The sequence below is a fragment of the Vigna umbellata genome, chromosome 4, assembly GCF_029865625.1.
Source record: "Vigna umbellata cultivar VRB3 chromosome 4, Vumbellata_1.0, whole genome shotgun sequence".
NCBI classification, from domain to species: Eukaryota; Viridiplantae; Streptophyta; class Magnoliopsida; order Fabales; family Fabaceae; genus Vigna; species Vigna umbellata.
This window is the reverse complement of record NC_142168.1, coordinates 3,773,259-3,793,019: the sequence shown is the minus strand read 5'-3', so window position 1 is coordinate 3,793,019 and position 19,761 is coordinate 3,773,259. Positions and strand designations below refer to the sequence as shown.

General features: G+C 39.2%; 1 protein-coding gene and 1 long non-coding RNA gene across 2 annotated transcripts; both read right to left on the bottom strand.

Moving 5' to 3' along the window:
• Window positions 1-1,555: 1,555 nt before the first annotated feature.
• On the bottom strand, window positions 1,556-2,415 carry LOC148199034 (uncharacterized). The gene is made up of 2 exons (XR_015786307.1): window positions 2,379-2,415; window positions 1,556-2,287 (listed from the first exon to the last, which is right to left on the bottom strand). It is a non-coding gene; the product is annotated as an uncharacterized LOC148199034 (long non-coding RNA).
• Window positions 2,416-13,009: 10,594 nt separating this feature from the next.
• On the bottom strand, window positions 13,010-18,695 carry LOC148199033 (uncharacterized). Its single transcript, XM_088112033.1, has 4 exons — window positions 18,622-18,695; window positions 17,598-18,058; window positions 16,885-16,982; window positions 13,010-13,024 (listed from the first exon to the last, which is right to left on the bottom strand). Exons 1-4 carry the CDS (start codon window positions 18,693-18,695, stop codon window positions 13,010-13,012), a joined length of 648 nt encoding a protein of 215 aa, XP_087968159.1.
• Between the last annotated feature and the right edge of the window lie 1,066 nt (window positions 18,696-19,761).

Here is a 19,761-nt window from a genome sequence, read left to right as displayed (position 1 = left end):
TTAACAAAACAAAATAAAATTGATTGTATAATACTATGTATCTCACTTGACAGTCACATGTTCAAATTAATAAATTGGTTAAATACAGTGTATCAAACTAATGCATGCATAAAGTGGAATCGTGATATTAAAATTTGAACATTGACCACTTACTGTACCAAAAAATACAATGTATCTAACTAATGCATGCATAACTAACCATAACACCACTTATTGCACTTTAAAATGTGGACATTGATATTGTATATAAAAACTGCTACAGATGTACAAAAACCGATTTACAAATAACCACATCCGACTAACAAGATAACCAGCTAATGCAGGGAGAATATTGCAATCTCATTTCGTTTGGGAGTGGAAGAAAAGGTTGCCCTGCAAGCTCACTGGCTTAGCAGGTTGTGAAGGGTCTCGTTGTTTCTAAGGCTCTCATTGTCTCATTGAATATAAAAAACTTCTACGGCAGTACAAAACCAGATTTACAAATAACCACATACGATTAACAACATAACCACTTCCTGCAGCTCGTTACTCAACTCATGCATGCATAAAGGGTCTTAAAAACCAACCTCAGTCAACGACATAGCGACAAAAACAAACTCAAAAGTCTAAAAAACCACCTCCCCAATTTTAAACCGACCCCGTATCACGCCTACACCCTAGGGTCAAAATGAAACTCAAAAGACTCAACCTTTTTACTACTCTGCTTCCTGTCGCACCACACATAAAGCTCCTACATAAAACACGTTACCAGCAAAGCAACCCCAACCCCACCTCCAACATAGAACACATCACCAACAAACCAACCCCACCTCCCATCAACCCAAAAATCAGAGATTGGTCCCCCACAACCCTACATCAATAAACCGATGTACAAAAAAATTACATTGCGACAAAAACTACACAAATCTGTACCGTAAATAGAAAATAAAAAATCAAAAACCTGTACCGTAAAATCCGAACACCAAACGCGCGACACAAATCCAGTTTCTTGATGGAAACGCGCGACACAAATCCGAAGACGAAACGCGCGACACAAATCCGAAGACCAAACCTGGACCGTAAAATCAAACGACTAAGGTGTCTGAAAGATGGGGATTTCGAATCTGAAAACTCAAATGGGGATTTCGAGTTTCTTAAGAAAACTCAAATGGGGATTTCGAATCTCAAAACACAAACCCTAGGTGTTTTTCCACTTTTACCCTCCATCACTTTGCAGTTTTTTTTTTTAAAAAGCTGACGTGGACCGTGTCAAATGAGTGTAAGTGACACGTAGGCGTGTCACCGTATTACTACTCTTTTTCTTTGGACTGTGGTGGACAGAGTCAAGAGTCACATACACAACACACAGCACAACACAATCGAAGGTGATGGATGAATCCATCTCAAGATGTAAACCAATAGAAAAAACAAAAAAAAAACACTTTTGTCTTAAACACAGAACACACAACACAGAGGCATCACATCACTTCAGCATACTATTATAAGGGCATGCGTAGATGTTCGATATTTCTTCCAATGAGGTGTGCAAAATGGATTTGTCACCGCAATCCCGGGCTTATCTTTCAATTTCTCTTTCTTTTTTCTTTTAGCACGGAAACACTGACCATTTTCTTTCTTTTTAATATACTGAGACAGAGCACACAAAAAAAGAAATTGAAATTCCCACAATAAAAATAGGTTTAAAAATAGGATGGTCACTTCTCGCCTTCAAAATTTGCCAAATTGTTTGATCCTGAAGCTTCCTGGGACAAGGTTTGTTCTTTCAGTACATCCTTCATATCCATTCCTGGACGAGAAGGAGAAGGCGTGGCGGTTGAGGAGGTTGATGTAGAGGGCATAGGCGGTTAAACCCGTCATCCCTAATTTCTCATACTTCCCTTCGGTGTGCAAGTTAACCTGTCATCCTCGCCCTGCGACGAAGACACTTCCCTAAAGTCCCTCAAAAACCTGTGAATAGCATCGTTCACGTCTTCCACCCTTATGTTAGTGCCCCACACAAAGGTGGGCCTGGCGTCGTCCATGTCGTAGCCATCGCCGCCGTCAGACGAGGCCGCCGCGTCATATGTTGTGGATGTAGGTGTGACGGGAACGCGCCCACCTCCGCCGACGCCTTAGCGGGAGCGCGGCGCGGTTGGGGTGGCTTCGGAGGAGGCGAATCGAGATCAGCGCTCCGACGGAGTGGCGAATGCGGAGGGAGTGGAGGAGCGGCGGCGGCGGCGCCTACTTCCCGGAGAAGAGAAGGTGTTGCTGATGGGGCTGGAAAGGGAGTCGTCGGGGGAAGAAGGACCTATCAGAAAGGAGGTTTGAATAAATTAACAAATCAGAAAATTCGGAAAATGAAAACCGAAAGACGAGACAGAGAGAGGAGCGGCACGAACCGTTGTTGAAATTCGGAGAAGAATCGGAAGCCATAGAGAACACTTTGTGTTCTATCCTTTGAACCCTTAGCCTTGAACATACACAGAAAACCCTTGATTGAAAATCTTTACCTTGAGTTAAGTAGAAGATCTTGTGTGGTATTGTTAAATGTTCAAGTTTGGGGTTGTTGGGAAAACATGAAAAAGGAAAAGCATTGAGCTAAGAGCTAAAAAGTAAGAATATGCAAAGAAAAAGAAAAGAAAAGAAAAAGAAGTAAAGCTCAATGCAAATGCAAAGGCAAAAGAAAGTTGGGAATGAATAAGATGATTGTGTTGATATGATTCTCTTAACTCAGGGATTTTGTGATCCAGAAAAACCAATTTTCTTGTTAGCCCAGCCACGTTATAAGCCATTGAAAAGTCCTTGTGATGATGCATGCTTGTGAATGTTTTGATTGTGGTAAAATGAAAGGCAAAGTTGATTCATGTGACATTGTGATAGTAGAGTGAATGAGTGAAACACTTTACCTCTTATACACTTGTGTGTTGAGTGAAACACTTTACCTAGTGAGGAAATATTCCATAAGCACATGAACATCCATGCTTAATTGATTGATCATCATGAAAAATAGCATTTGTTGGAATTTAAATGACTTTGTGAACACTAAAGCATGTGCACATCTTGAATTAACTCTTGGTCATAAGTTTGAGTGAAGTTGTTACTTATCTTAGAAAAAGAGGATTTTTGAATGAGTGAACCATCATATGAATTGGTTGGAGATGGAGTTACATTTTGTTTGCTTGAGGACAAGCAAAGTTCTAAGTTTGGGGTTGTGATAACAGTTGAAAAACTGTTATTTTCATGCTTAAAATTGATACTAAAAGCAACCTTTAGACTTAGAAACTAGCTTGAAATCATGCCTTTTATCTATATTTTCAGAAATAAGAGAGCTGGACAGGTTTATGCTTGATTTCAGTGTTTTTGTGCAGGTTTTAAGGTGAATTTAGTGAAAGAAGTGAAGAAGGAGAGAGATGGAATCATAAAAGGAATCAAAGAGTGCAAAAAGAGAAGAAGCCGAAGTCACCGCTCAGCGGCACTTTACCGCTGAGCGGCACTCAAGAGGTCACGTTGGAACCGCTGAGGGCAAAATGGCCGCTGAGGGGAAGAAAAGACGCGCACTCACCGCTGAGCGGTACTTTACCGTGAGCGGCATACTTATGGGCTTGGGCTTGATTTTTTGTAACTTTAGAATAGTATATAAGCCTTAGAACGTCCTAGGGTTAGTATCTTTGGCAGAAACGAGGCAAACACTCTCTCTTTCACTCCTTTGAAGGAGGATCTTGGATGTTCAGGCTACCTCTTCACCTTTATTGGGTTTATTCTTTCATTCTTTCATTGTTCATCTAGGTTCACCATGAATATGGTGAACTAAACCTTGTATGTTTGTTGGGGAATCAATGTAATCTCTTGAAGCTCTCATATATGGAATTTATGCTTGCATCTTTTAATTAAGACTTATGCTTTCTTCATCATTAGTTAGGGTTTTTCCTCTTGCTTAATGCTTGCATAGTTTAACTCATTCAATGCTGATTATTGGTTTTGTCGATACGGGCACGTACGGGGAAGTCTAGATCCGGGGAATTTCTCCCAATATTATATTGGTTGTCGTTAAGCTCCTGCACTTATGAACTAATCATTAGGAATGCTAGGAATTGTATGAACTCGTGATTAGGGAGAAGCCATCTAGAATGGTACTTTAGAGAGTGGCATTAACAATGATGATTTGAATGTTGAATTCCTAAAATGTATGAGAGTGGATGAGATGAAATTGACCCCCAACAACATATTCATTCATATATTTCATTGAAAGTGTTTATCTTTGTCTTTGCCATTGATCAAACTTCATGCATACATGTTTATTTTCTGTCTTGCATATTAAAATCCAAATATTTCGTTTGTAAGTCCTAGCTAATCAACAAATCACATAACTAAACTAGGCCGTGAGTCCTTTGGGAAGAACGATACTTGGTCTTACCAAGTTTATTACTTGAACGATTCGGTCATACTTGCCGATTGTGAAACAAGTTTGTGACATCATATTTTGGTGCTCATAAATTTGTCCATCAAGTTTTTGGCGCCGTTGCCGGGGACTCGTGGTTTAACTGGTTAATTTGTGTGATTATTGATTATCTTTGACTTTAATTTTGAATTTCTGTTTTTATTTTTTCTGTTTTATTTTATTTTATCTTTTTAGATTAGATTTTATTTTATCTTTTTAGATTAGATTTTATCTTTTTAGATTAGATTAGATTAGATTTGATTTTATTTTATTTGATTAGATTTTATTTTATTTTATCTTTTAGATTAGGTTAGATTTTATTAGGTTAGATTTTATTTTATCTTTTAGATTAGGTTAGATTTTATTTTATTTTATTCTATCTTATTCTATCTTCTGAATCTTATATCTTCTGAATCTTTATCTTTTCTATATCTTTTTGTGCTAACAAATCTTTTCTAGGGTTTTGTTTTCTTGTGTATGCAGGAAGCAATTCGAACTAGAAGTAAGAAAACAACAGAACCACTTCTTGAAGGTCTAGACGAGAGTAGAAGGAGGAGAAGAATCAGAACGTCTAGAGAACTTTTCCCTTCTCCAGAAACTCTCTTACAATCATCACCACAAGGTTCTGTTCATAGCACAGGGAGTATGAAGAACAACAATAATGCTAGAAGAACTCTTGCAGATTACACTAATCTTGCTGGACCTCAGCACTTCAACAGCATAGCTAGACCTAGAGTCAATGCAGCCAACATGGAGGTCAAACCAGCACTGATTCAACTGGTGAAGAGTAATCAATTTAATGGGTTATCTCATGAAAGCCTATATGAGCACCTTACTACCTTTAATGAGATTTGCAACACAGTCAAGATTAATGGGGTGGCAGACGAAGCTATCAAACTTAGCTTGTTTCCTTTCTCATTGGGAGGCAATGCTAAGCTTTGGTTGAACTCTTTTCCAGAAGAAAGTTTCACAGAGTGGGAAGCAGTGATTACAAAGTTTTTAAACAAATACTTCCCACAATCTAAAGTGACTAAAGGCAAGCAAGAGATTTCTTCATTCAAGCAGGGCATGGAAGAATCACTGGGACATGCATGGGACAGGTATAAAAGCTTGTTACGTAAAACTCCCACGCATGGCTTTGAAGATCAAGAAGTAGTCCTAACTTTCCTTGGAGGGCTTGGTTCACAAACCAAGATGATGCTGGACGCCTCAGCTGGAGGCAATATCAAATGGAAGACTCTAGAGGAAGCAACTGAAATTATTGAAAACATGGCTACAAGTGATAATGAGCTACACAGTGAGAGAGGAACTCCTATGCAACAGAAAGGGGTTCTTCAATTACAAACACATGATGCCTTGCTAGCACAGAATAAAATTCTAACTCAACAGCTGGAGACTCTGACGAAAACTTTGGCTCAATTACCTAAAGAGTTGAAATCTGCTGCACAGATACAAACCCAGTTGTGCGAATTATGTGGAGGTGATCATGTCAATGGTCAGTGTGCTTTTCCAGTGGAAGCCGTGGAGGATGTTAATTTCATGGCTAATCAGTTTCCATACCGTCAAGGGAACTACAATCAGGGGTGGAAACCACATCCAAGCATTGGCCAAGGACAAACTCGGCAGGCTAATCAATATAAGCAGCAGCAGCAGCAACCAACCTTGTGGCAACAGTTATCTATGCTTAATGAAAGATCAACAAGGTTGGAAGAAACTCTTCAGCAATTCATACAGAAAACTGAATCTTCTCAAAAGAGCACTGAAGCTGCTATAAAGAATTTTGAGATTCAGATGGGTCAGATTACCAAGCAATTGGAAGAAAGACCAACTAGAAATTTTGGGGCTAATACTGAGGTTAACCCCAGAGAAGAGTGCAAAGTGGTAAAGAGTGTGAATGAAGAGATAGTTGAGTTAGAAGAAGAAGAAACAGAAGAAAGAAGAGAAGTAGAAAGAAAGGACACTTTTCCTTTTCCAACAAATCAAGAGAAACCAATGGACTTCACAAATTTATTCAGAATGGTTGATAATGAAGCACCTTGGGAACAAATTCTACAGAAAATTGCAGTTTACACAAAGCCTGATGAAGGAACCTCTACAAAGAAGAGACGAGAGAGGATGAGGAAGAAAGTGTATAACTGTTAAGAAAGAGTCATTCCCACCAAAAGCAGCAGATCCAGGTAGGTTTTCTATCCCTTGTACTATAGGGAAGAAAAAGGTAAAGAAAGCTCTCCTTGATTTAGGCTCAAGTGTTAACTTGATGCCTTATGCTTTACTGGAGCAAATTGGCAATGTTAAAATGAAACCTGTAAAGGTTAATTTAGTAATGGCCGATGGGTCTTCAAAGGAGCCATGTGGGATTGCGGAAGACATTGTAGTTTGTGTTGGCAAATTTCAGTTTTTGGCAGACTTTGTGGTGATGAAGATGGAGACCGAAAAAATACCTATCATACTTGGAAGACCGTTTATGAAAACGGCCAGGGCCATCATAGATGTAAATGAAGGTATAGTGGTGCTCCAAGACAGAGAGGAGAGAGTGGTGGTGGATGTTTTCAAAGATGAAACACAAGCAAAGGAGGAAGAGGCTAGTTATAAAGCTGCATTTCGAGATGCACCCATGACTAGAGGTCAAGATGAAAATCTTGAGGTTTCAGGTAAACATTGTTTGTTGTTTCAGGTACCCAAGGAAGAAGAAACTGGAAGAGGAGAAGAGATTCCTATAGACTGGAAGAAAAGAGGACCCAGACTTGGCACACCTGTGAGACTCAAGAACAAGTTGTGGGTTGTGAAGGGCTTTAAAGAAAAGGAGATGATAGAGATAGAGTCTCCTTATTCTAGAAGAACCAAAACAATCCAAAGGAAGCAGTTGAGAAGTTGGTGGAAAGACACCATCAACTATACAGAAGATGGAACTTGAACTTTACTGGGTCAAGCTAATGACGTTAAAAGAGCGCTTGCTGGGAGGCAACCCAGTGGATTTAAAAACTTTTGATTTGGTTTTGTAACTTTTAATCTGTGGACATTATTTTTGTGAATATTTTGTTGGATCCAGCATCTACTGAAGGATGCTAGGTGGTTAAGTATCTACTGAAGGATACTAGGTTTGTAACACCTACTGATGGGTGTTGGTGAGAAAATTTTGCACCTACTGATGGGTGCTGGTAAGTTTGAAACACCTACTGATGGGTGATGGTGGATTTTGGGTCAGGCTCGTGACGTTAAACAAGCGCTACCTGGGAGGCAACCCAGTTGATTGATTGTTTTTGTTTGTTTTATTTTAGTTAGGGTTTGCATAAGTATTTTAAACATTGAATTGCAGGGAACCAGTGAAGGGCATGTCTAGGAGGCACATAGGTTAAGAAAAGAAGGAGAAGAGCACTTCATGAAAGTGCCGCTGAGCGGCAATGATGAGAGGGTCGCACCTCCCAACAAAAGTTGTGCATAAAAGAATGCAGTATAGTACTAGGAAGTGACTCCTAGGTCATCTCTCAAGGACCAATTTTGGTTCAGTCTCAGATCAAACATGTAGTGGGGGGTTTTGAAAGTGTTCTTGGGATTGGAAATAAACTAAATTAAAACTGGAAATTAAATACGACCAAACATAATTGAAAACATTGACAGAAATGAACAAGGCATGAAAATAGAATGATCCTACATATAGAACGGTTCTACATTGAGACCGAACGATCTAAACACAGCAAAACCAGAATAACTACAGAATTCATCGGATTGAAAACAAAACGCTGGAACAGTAAACACGCAGAACACGTAACAACATCTTAATTGAAATGTACCAATTGAACTTAAACATTAAACGCAAAAGTAAAAGCATCAGTAAAAGCAAACCGAGATTGAAACAACACTTGAAAACAAGATGAAGAGTAAAACACAATGACAGAATGTAGCGATGCAGAAAATAATGAACAGTAAATTACAACAGATAATAAAAATAAAAACACTTAATTAAAAATGAAGTCCATCAAGGATTCAACACTTAAATTAAAATAAAATGCATGAACAGTAAAGAAATCAACAATTGCAATCGGAGATGATATATCTATTAAAAATGTGTGACAGTAACATAAATTCAATGCAAAAGTGCTTTGGAGCTATCCTAAAATTCATCACCGAATGCACCTCTGCAGCCGTGACCCCACACCTTTCACCTAATCAATTTCTTAATTTCCTAAAGAAAAGAAATTCCAAAAGCTTAGCTACTTTCAGCTCACATTCCCGTGCTTCCACCTGTGCCTCATACATTGCTTCACCAAGCTACTCTTCTTTTCTAAAAGCTTCAACCACCGTGCACACCATTTCTCCCAGGACCCAACTAAATCAGCCGTGACACCACTCTACCTCTAGCCGTAGCCTTCCATTGCAAAAATAAAAATCTCCGTACTTGGTTGCGGCTGGTTTAGTTGGGTCCTGGGAGAAATGGTGTGCACGGTGGTTGAAGCTTTTAGAAAAGAAGAGTAGCTTGGTGAAGCAATGTATGAGGCACAGGTGGAAGCACGGGAATGTGAGCTGAAAGTAGCTAAGCTTTTGGAATTTCTTTTCTTTAGGAAATTAAGAAATTGATTAGGTGAAAGGTGTGGGGTCACGGCTGCAGAGGTGCATTCGGTGATGAATTTTAGGATAGCTCCAAAGCACTTTTGCATTGAATTTATGTTACTGTCACACATTTTTAATAGATATATCATCTCCGATTGCAATTGTTGATTTCTTTACTGTTCATGCATTTTATTTTAATTTAAGTGTTGAATCCTTGATGGACTTCATTTTTAATTAAGTGTTTTTATTTTTATTATCTGTTGTAATTTACTGTTCATTATTTTCTGCATCGCTACATTCTGTCATTGTGTTTTACTCTTCATCTTGTTTTCAAGTGTTGTTTCAATCTCGGTTTGCTTTTACTGATGCTTTTACTTTTGCGTTTAATGTTTAAGTTCAATTGGTACATTTCAATTAAGATGTTGTTACGTGTTCTGCGTGTTTACTGTTCCAGCGTTTTGTTTTCAATCCGATGAATTCTGTAGTTATTCTGGTTTTGCTGTGTTTAGATCGTTCGGTCTCAATGTAGAACCGTTCTATATGTAGGATCATTCTATTTTCATGCCTTGTTCATTTCTGTCAATGTTTTCAATTATGTTTGGTCGTATTTAATTTCCAGTTTTAATTTAGTTTATTTCCAATCCCAAGAACACTTTCAAAACCCCCCACTACATGTTTGATCTGAGACTGAACCAAAATTGGTCCTTGAGAGATGACCTAGGAGTCACTTCCTAGTACTATACTGCATTCTTTTATGCACAACTTTTGTTGGGAGGTGCGACCCTCTCATCAAAATGGCAGCGCCATTTTGATGAGAGGGTCGCACCTCCCAACAAAAGTTGTGCATAAAAGAATGCAGTATAGACTAGGAAGTGACTCCTAGGTCGTCTCTCAAGGACCAAATTTGGTTCAAGTCTCAGGTCAAACACTGAAAAAGGGGGGGTTTTGTGATTTTTCTGGTTGCGGTAAAATTAAATTAAGCTGGAAATTAAATAAACACGACCGAATATAATTGAAAGCATTAAGGTGCATGAAAGCATTTAAAGAAAACGATTCAATAAATAAATATGCAAACACAATTCAAATTATAAAAATGCAACACTTGAGCTAAAACATTAAATGCACAATATTGTCATCTATCCTACACATTCACCACCAAAAAGAAGAAAAGCATTTAAACATACAATATAAAATCTTCTAAAGTTTATCTATCATTCACGTGATTCATCCCAAGCAAAAAGTGAATTGGAATTACTTCTACCATGTAAACCGTGCCTCGTTCAAGGTGTACACAATTTTTTAAGGTCAAATTGAATGCATCATGCCATAGCTTCCCATCATTCTCGGTGCAGCACCTCTGGACGACTTCTCTGCACACACCCAATATTGAAACACTACTTCTTTCTCCTAATCTATTCTTCACTTCACATTCCCGTGTGCACTAAAGTTTTAAAGCAAGCCACATAATAAAATGAAAATAAGGCCTCTGCTGGTAACGTCCCATCACCCATCACCGTGCACACCTACTAAGCTAAATCTACAAAGTATCAATTCCCAAATTGCAAATGGTTAGCCCTTCTTCATGAACGTGTCAGCTGCAGCTCTTCTTCCAGCTCCACGTCCGTGCCATTATTTGAAGAAAGAAAAACTCAATTCACGCTGCTTCTTCCCATCTCCACGTCACACCTTTCACTCCAGCCCTTCTCTTTTCTCCATCACCGTGCTCTCTTCCAGCTTAACAGCGTCCGTTTTGGAGCTTTTTCTTCCAGGACTTTCAACATCCACCTACTCCCATCTTTTTCTTATTACCGTGCACACCAGCCATGACACCTCAACGTGCTTCTACTGCATCCAACGGTGACAAACGTGCTTCCATCACATGCGTGCCAGCTCCTGGAATCAACCGTGCTCACCAACACCTCTTCACTCCAGGAAAAATAAAAGAACCAGCTTGCTTCCTTAGCTCCACATCCGTGCACACCATTCTTCCAATCAACATTCTCCTTCTCGGTCACTGCTCCAGCGGCTGGCTCCTAGCACCTCTAGCACCGTTTGCTTCCAGCAGTAACATTATTTAACTCTCAACGCTGTTTGCAGCTTCTTCCGTTCAACCAAACCGTTTAATAATGAAGCACTATGAGCCAAAATGAAATTAAATGGCAACTTGAGAACGAAACTCATGCACAAGTCAAAGAAAAAAATTAAATTCCATAAAAGCTTCCTTCGCAACAGTGTTTTTCAGCCAAAGAAAAATTCTCCAGCAAAATAAAAACCCGAGAGAGACCCCAAAGAGAACCAAGACCGAGAGTGTAAAGAAACTAAAAACAGTGGCCAAAACCAAGTGCAAGTGGCGGCCGTTCCTTAGGCCGTGAGTTCCCTTTTTAATAAGGGTGGGGTCCACGCAAAACCCTAAGATGCCAAGCCATCTTTCTCTACTATTTGGGTCTAATCTAGTTTACAAAAAATTATCCCAAAATGTAAAAGTTAATACAGAAATTCTAAACTACTGAATTACAATTTAATTAATTCAAAATTGTCTGTGTGGAAAGTCTTGAATTTATTCGGCATTCTTCCTGATGTCCCAAAATGTATTTCCGAAATTTTCCTGCACTTCAAAAATGCACTTAATCAGCTCAGAAAACCCAAATTAGCACAATTACAAATTTCCGACCAAATTAAGCAAAATTCGGAAAAACGGGGAAATAACAAACAATTAAACACAATTCCCTGGTTTATTCAAGTGCAATAAACTAAATATAATTCAAGAAATAACGACTCATCAGCAACTTACCGCTGAGCGGTACTCTCGCAGATGGGCTTTAGTTTCCCCTTAGCGGGACCCGAGCCCATTAGGGTATTTTTATACCCTAAGCTGCGCATAAGCTTATATTTTTCAAACTCTTCTCTGCACACACACTCCTACATACCTTTTCAAAGGTTTTCTACAACTTTTCCCTCATCCCTCTTTAGAAAATCTCCCTTCCACTCACTTGCTCACTAGTTTTCCATCTAAGTTTGGGGTTGGGAGAGAGCATCATTGAAGGGGCTGATTTCTTCAGTGTGGTTTACTAATGCTTAACAATGTATCTTTTGGTTTTGTGAATTATGTTTGATGCAGGGATGGTGTAACATCCCAATAAATAGTAATTACTATTAATCAGAACTAATCACATTTACAGAAATTACAGTGCAGTCTTAATATTTACAACAGCTGCTCAAAATAAAAACCGAACGTACAAAGTTATACAGCGTTCAGTTTTCTAACTACCAGGCTTCAAAAATCTGGACGAACGGCCTTACAAAATAAATAACCGAACGTCTCAAAATACAGCACATAAACGCTAGCAATTTCTAAAGAACGAACACTCTACTGTTCAGCTTTAACCTCTACTTCTACCAAGTTGGCATCCTCCAAATTTTCTTCTTCCAGCATTGCTTCAAGGGGTGCCTCACCATCTGCTCACATCCACAACGGATGATCATTGCATTGACAAGACGGACATACAAAAACAGTAGACAACACAAGGAAATTGCAAGGGTAAGCTTAGGTAATTTAATTCATACCACCAACATAAACTTTAACTTATAAAATCAATCGTACAAATCAATAACAGTACATACACAAAGCATATTATAACTCATCCAAATTCTCATAAATGACGACTGTCCGGACTGTATGAAGCCATGTATCTACAGGCGTTCTTGCACCCGGGTGGTGTAGTAACTGGGATGCCCTCAACAGCTGCCACCCGAGGTTAACCCTATCAGTCCAAAGTACTCAGTAGGACTAGGGCCTCCTGTCATTCCCACGCATGACCTACTCCCCTCTACATGAGGATGAGCACTCACGGAATATCAGGATGAACAGCCATCAGCAGCTTTACCATGGTCATACTACATAACTTCTAACATTCACATCATGGAGACGTTCCTCCTTGGAACGCTCATTCACAATTCACTTCAATAAAGTTCATTCAAATACCATTCGCACATATTAACCAGTTCTCTTATTCACATTTTCATTCTATGTTCCACTCTCTTAATTTAAAGAACGTCCATCTGTAACATCCCAAAATATAGTAATACCATAATTCAGAATTAATTACAATTAACAGTGAACAGTAAACAGTCTTAATATTAACAGGAAACCAAGGTTCAAAGCCTAACGGCTGGTGTACAAATAACGAGCGTATCCAAGTGCAGAGAAAATAAAGCAGAACGACTTAAGGTTTCAGAGTTACAAATTACAGCTTTCAAAAATAACGAGCACTAATAACGAACGGTTTTACAAGATGATAACCGAACGTCCCAAAATGAGCTAATATATATATACAGTACTAAACTAAAGAGCACTCTAAGGCTCGGCTTTAACTTCAACTTCCACCAGATTTGCATCCTCCAAATTTTCTTCTTCCAGCATGACTTCAAGGGATGCATCACCATCTGCTCACATCCACAACGGATGATCATTGCATTATGACAAGACGAAAGTACATGGACAGTAGACAACACAAATGGAAAACGCAAGGGTAAGCTTATACTGTTTAATTAATACAACACACATACAGTTCGTAATTCGATTCACACATACATCAAGTAACTTAATCATGTAATTTAACATAGAAAGATATATATAAGACGGACCGTCCGGACTGTATGAACCATGTAGTTACAGGCGTCCTTGCACCCAAGTGGTGTAGTAGCCGGGATATACCTAATCAGCTTCCACTTGAGGTAAATCCTTCGCCCCTGCTAAGTGAGGGATACGAAAGACCTCCTGCCATTCCCACACATGACTACCCCCTTCTACGTGAAGATGAGCATCACGGAATATCAGGATGGACCAAGCCAGCATTAACTAACCACAGTCATACTTTACCAATTCAATATTCAATCATATAAGAGACGTTCCTCCCTGGAACGCTCATCCAATATCCATAATCATAGATTCAATCCATATAGTGTTCACACTGTAATTCAATATGATGTAACATCAATTTCATCTTTAACTGTAAGAGAATAACAGAACGAACGTACAGTCCACTGAACACTCAGGACGAACGTCCAAATAACTTCACTGGATACTCAGGAAAAATACTTAGAACGAACGTAATTTCTGTGGATTCTGTTAAATGAACCGACTCGATTTGAAGTGTACTGGTACTTAGAAAATAATCATGATAGAAACTTGAACCAGATTTAATGTACAAGGAGGGTCAAAAACACTTAGAATTATTTTTCAAGAGATTTACATATGAATCCAATTCCAGGAATGGAACGAACGCAAAGAAAAATGAATATTTAAATACTTTGAACGAACGCTATTTTATCAATTGAATATTCACTTAGTACGAACGCGAGGTAAGAGACCTAGCGAGATTCAGAACGGACGCTCGTGATAAGACCGAGCGCTTATTGAGAACGGACGCTCGACATAAGGCCGAACGCTACGAATGACGAACGCTCGACATAAGGCCGAACGCTTATGAAAAACGAACGCTCGACATAAGGACGAGCGCTATCAAAGACGAACGTTCAACATAAAGTCGAACGCTAATTAGGACGAACGCCTCAGTATAAGACCGAGCGTTACTTATTCATAAAGTTTTAAATATTTAAATATTGCTGAGCTAGACGAACACTCAGACATTCAATTTGGGACGCTCGTTCATGAGCAGAATTCTTTCCAAATGAAAGAATCCCAATCTAAGTTACTTTACTGAAATGCCGAACGGTTTAAGACCGTACAGGGACGAACGTCATTTATCAGTGGAAAAGAATGAAATTTCAGATTTCTCAACCTTAGCAAAATTTTCCAGATTTCCAATTTATAACTTTATAACTTTCATTCCAGATTTAATTCACCTTAAACATCATCATCATACAGATTTCAACATTTGAATCATTCCAACTATACAATCACCATACTCCATTTATACATAATCAGATCAACATGCATTTAATCAAAATCAAAAACAACATATATAATACATACAAGCAGTATTTGTTCATGACAGATTAAACCAACATCAGAAATCATATCAGATATCAGTAACCGTTCATAACAGCTCAAACATCAGACTTTACATACATGCAACTCATATCACAAAAATCAAGCAGTATGAATTAAACTTATAAGCTTCCCTTACCCGGATCAATGAAGGAAACGTTCTAACACAAGATTTTTGGTTCGTCCAGCTAACGGTATTCTACTCTCAATGCTTCTTGACTCTTCTTAAACAATCTAATCCACAGAAACATGAAATCCTTTAGACTACTCTTTTGCATGCAACCAAAGAAACTTGGTTTTCCAGAAAACCTAAGGACGAGCTACTGGAGAAAGGCTTACCAGTTTCGGTTCTTGAAACTGTTCGGTCCAGTGGATAGCTCCCAGCTCAACGAACGTGCCTACGGTGCTGTAACGTGATCGGAGAAGAGGTGTGAGATTTACAATAGAGAGAAATTGGGAGTTCTAGAGAGAAGTTGGAGAAGATGAAGGGTTGAGTTTTCGTGAGGAAGTGGGTGAATGCAGAGAGTGAGAGGAAGTGTTTTCAGAGAAATCATTTTCTCCCCCCCCCCCCACGTCAAACGGTCATGCACTCACTTACTGCCACCTGTTTCCCACTACAGATTTCCTAAGGTTCTAAAATGACACATGGCAGACTTGCATGCGGTGCAAAGTGGGTTTTTAATTTCCCTGAGCAGTGATGTGGCGTGTATTAATGGTGATGTGACAGGGATTTGTAGTGCTGACTTTCTAGGGTCTCACACCATCTTTTAATAAACAAAGACGAACGAATTACAGTACACTGCAACCTCGTTCCTGAACAAAAGAAACGAACCCTCATCCATTCACGGACGTTAAGAACACTTAATAATTTAATTGAGATTAAGACTAAAAGGTCAGAATAATACTTAGGAAAATTCTAAGTATAAAGACTTGAGGTTAAATAAAAAGGACAAACACATTTTAAATATATTCAAAGAATAATCAGAGCATTATTAAATTCGGAAACGAACACTGCCAGTCAATGACCGAACGTTAATTCAGAATTTTGAACGAACGCTAGTTACGTTCGCTCACGAAGCAATAATAAGGACGAGCGTTCAGTATAAACCGAACCCTCCTTAGGACGTACGCCAGGTCAATGACCGAGCACCAAAATAGAACGAACGCGCATTTGAACGAACGTTCAGTATCAGACCGAACGCTAACTAGGACGAACGCTCAATCTAAGACCGAGAGCTCATTTGGACGAACGCTCAGTCTAATACTAAGCGCTGCTTATGACGAACACTGGTAACAAAACCGAGCGTCCTAAATACTCTTCAATTTATTTTAAATGGTTGGACACTCTAAGCTGAGCCGAACGCTCAAAACTAGCTCTACACACAAATAACGCTCGTTCTCAATCAGAATCCTCTCCAAATGAAAGAATTCTTATTCTAAGTTATTTTCCAGGGAAACCGAACGGTATAAGACCGTTCGATGACGAGCGTACATCATCAATCAGAAAAGATCAGATTTCCAGATTTTTCATTCACATTAACTTCAAAATTTTCATACGATCCATAACTTAGAATTTATCTTTAACACAAATCTCATACATTACAGAATTCATATTATCATTTCATCAATACAGAATCTTCCATTTTCCAGTTTCAAACGTATCATCATCAACATCCAGTTCCAAGTATTATCATTCCAAATCATACAGAAATTCAATCATATTCCAAATCATACATCTCATTCTCTGCATACGGTTCAAACAACATTCATAATATACATCCAGGGCAACCATGCTTATTCAGGCACACTCAAAATTCATATATTTCATACATTTTAGACAACCAGTACACTTCATTACTGTCATAGACATCAAACCAGTATTAAATTAAATTACTAAAGCTTCCCTTACCTGGTCTAGCAGTGAACTCCCTAAACGATTGCTTGCTAACTCGCCCAAATACAGTTTCCTACCCGCAACGTGCTTCCCAAGTGTTTCACTAAATCTATCTACAAGAAATGTGGAAGAACTCAGATTTTATTCCAACATGCAGCAGTACCAGCGTCTGCATGCAACTCAGAACGGAGCGTTTTAGGGTTTGGAAGCTTACCGGTTTAGATCTTACTTCTGTTCGGTGTAAAACGCTGCTCACGGTGCAGGGAAGGTTTCTACGGTATCTGAAATGGATTTGGAGTAGATGATGGTGAGTGATCTTAGAGAGAAGATGAAAGAGTTTAGAGAGAATGCGGAGAAGATGAAGGGTTGAGTTCGTGGAGAAGAAGGTGAATGCAGAGTGTGAGAGGAAGTGGTTTTCAGAGAAATTATTTTCTTCCCCCACGTCAAACGGTCATGCACCCTCAGATTGCCATCTGTAACCCACTACTAATTTCCGAAGGTTCTAAAACGACACTTGGCAGGCGTGTGTCAGGGTGTGCGTGTGTTCCCAGTGCAAGCAGAGAGTATGTAAGTGGGTTTTAATTGTCTGAACAGTGACGTGGACTGCACTGCAGATAGGTTTTTAATACTTTAAAATTTGATTTGATTTAAGTTGCAGTGTTAATTATCTAGGGTCTTACATTCTCCCTATCTACAAAAATTTTCGTCCTCGAAAATTTAGAATTTACCTGTGAATAGGTGTGGATACAAGTCCTTTATGGCGCTCTCCACTTCCCACGTTGAGTCACCAGTTTTAGCGTCCCACACCACCTTCACTAAACGAACGTCCTTTCCCTTGTGTAGCTTGGTGCGAGTGTCTTCAATGCGAACTGGTTGTAGCTCCAACGTTCGGTCTTGGCGCAGTTGAATGTTCTCCAGCTCCAAAACATGAGAAGGATTGGCTATATACTTTCTGAGTTGAGATACATGGAAGACCGGATGCAGATTTGATAATTGAGGAGGCAACGCAAGTTCATAAGCTACTGGTCCAATCTTCTTTAAATTCTGATACGGTCCTATGAACTTGGGAGACAGCTTCTTTGGACGAACAATTCTTCCTACCCCAGTGATCGGATTCAGTCTCAAGAAGACATGATCACCTGCAGCGAACTCCAATGATCTTCTTCTCCTATCCGCATATGATTTCTGCCTGCTCAGGGACGTCTTCAATCTATATTGGATCAACTTAACCTTCTCGGTTGTTTGCTGGATGAGCTCAGGTCCAGTTAGCACGTTCTCTCCCTCCTGAAACCAGCAAAGTGGCGTTCTGCACTTCTTCCCATAGAGAGCTTCAAACGGCGCCATTCCAATGCTGGCCTGGAAGCTGTTGTTGTCGTAGGTGAACTCTACTAACAGTAAGACTTCATCCCAAACGCCCATGTGATCTAGAACACACGTCCTCGTAAATCAAGGGATACTAAAGGGTATACGGGAATACATAGTCCTTGCTTGCAATTCTTCCACTTCTCTCGTAATGTCGTCATTCTTCTCGTTCCAGACCACTCTCACCCATCTGATGGACTTTCTCTTGAAACACTTGGTTGGGGTATCTCCCATACGTACTGGTTGGATCTATACAATTTGGTATCCCTAAATATGAGCATCTTCTAGCTCTAGCACATTATACGAGTTTCCATTATACTTCCAGAGTGGTGATGCGTGAAAACTAGATGATTAGTTAATTGAGAAGGCAATGGTATCTTCATAAGCTACAGTCCCAATGCGTCTACAATCCAAGAACCTTCGGTAGCAGCTTCCTGGGACAAGCGACTTCGTCCCACACTCATGTCTTTAGCGATTCTTCAGTGTTGACTGGTTTCAACTATAACGAACGGTTACGTTTGGGTAAGGACTAAATGTTTATGGGAAGATAATAAATTACAGGGGAATCCTGAAATAAGGAACCAGTAGATGACTTTGAAAGGTTAACGGATTGGTAACATAATACCGAACGAGAGAAATTATCATTAGGAAGAGTCACAAGTTTTTCAAGAGGAAAAGAATTAATTTTGAAGTATTTTACTATTGAATTAGAGTGTGAGACGGATAAACAGAAGCAACAGAGGAGAGAAAACATGAAAGATTAATCTGAATATCCCGGAATAAATTGATTATCGAAAACTAAGACAGTATATATATATAAATAGCAAATTCAAGTAAAGGCATAAGTGCCGAACGTTAAAGAACGAACGAACCCTAGCAGTAGAAGGACCCGAACGTCCGTTCATAGCCGAACGCTAAAAAAATGTTTGGCCACAATTGGTCAAACGATTAATCACCAGAAACAAAATGAATAAAATTTAAAAGTTTTATTCCAACTGACAGTTACTGTTTGAAGAATTGAGTATAGGTCGAGTGATTGAAAGAGAGTATCAAATGTATCAGGTTTAGGCAGAGAACTGATTTTCTTGATCATTTGGAGAAACGAGACTTCATCTGGCCCCTAATTGAGTCAAAGTAGGCGTTCGTACGAATATGTGAACGTCAGAATCGATCTACTTACCTACTGTGGAGTTAAACCCATCATTATCGTTTAAGTTCTCCAACAGATGATCATAAAGCAAAATTTATTGGTCAGTCTACCCTTAGTACTCTAATAGTACCTCAACCTTATGACCGATCGATAAAGGCAATTGGCTTAAGTTCTAAGTAACCCTATCTTGTTGTCGTGCGGTCTCAGAAGTTCTGCCTTTACGTTTTGACATGCTACACTATAACACATAAACCTAGCTACTTCTGCTTATAAATCCCGTTACTAAATTGATCGTGATGACCTAGCAAGAATCCATCTCCCAAATCACTATAAAGAACAAAATTCTTTTAGCTGAATTTTCAAGACACCGCCCATTCGTA

Bases quoted from the DNA above. Each gene is read 5' to 3' on its own strand.
- LOC148199033 (XM_088112033.1), bottom strand. From the start codon at position 18,695: ATGAGTGTGGGACGAAGTCGCTTGTCCCAGGAAGCTGCTACCGAAGGT. The intron at 18,059-18,621 runs GTAGCTTATGAA...GTCCCTGAGCAG, and splicing joins ATTGTAGACGCATTGGGACT to GCAGAAATCATATGCGGATA. The intron at 16,983-17,597 runs GTAAATTCTAAA...CATTTCTTGTAG, and splicing joins GTATCCACACCTATTCACAG to ATAGATTTAGTGAAACACTT.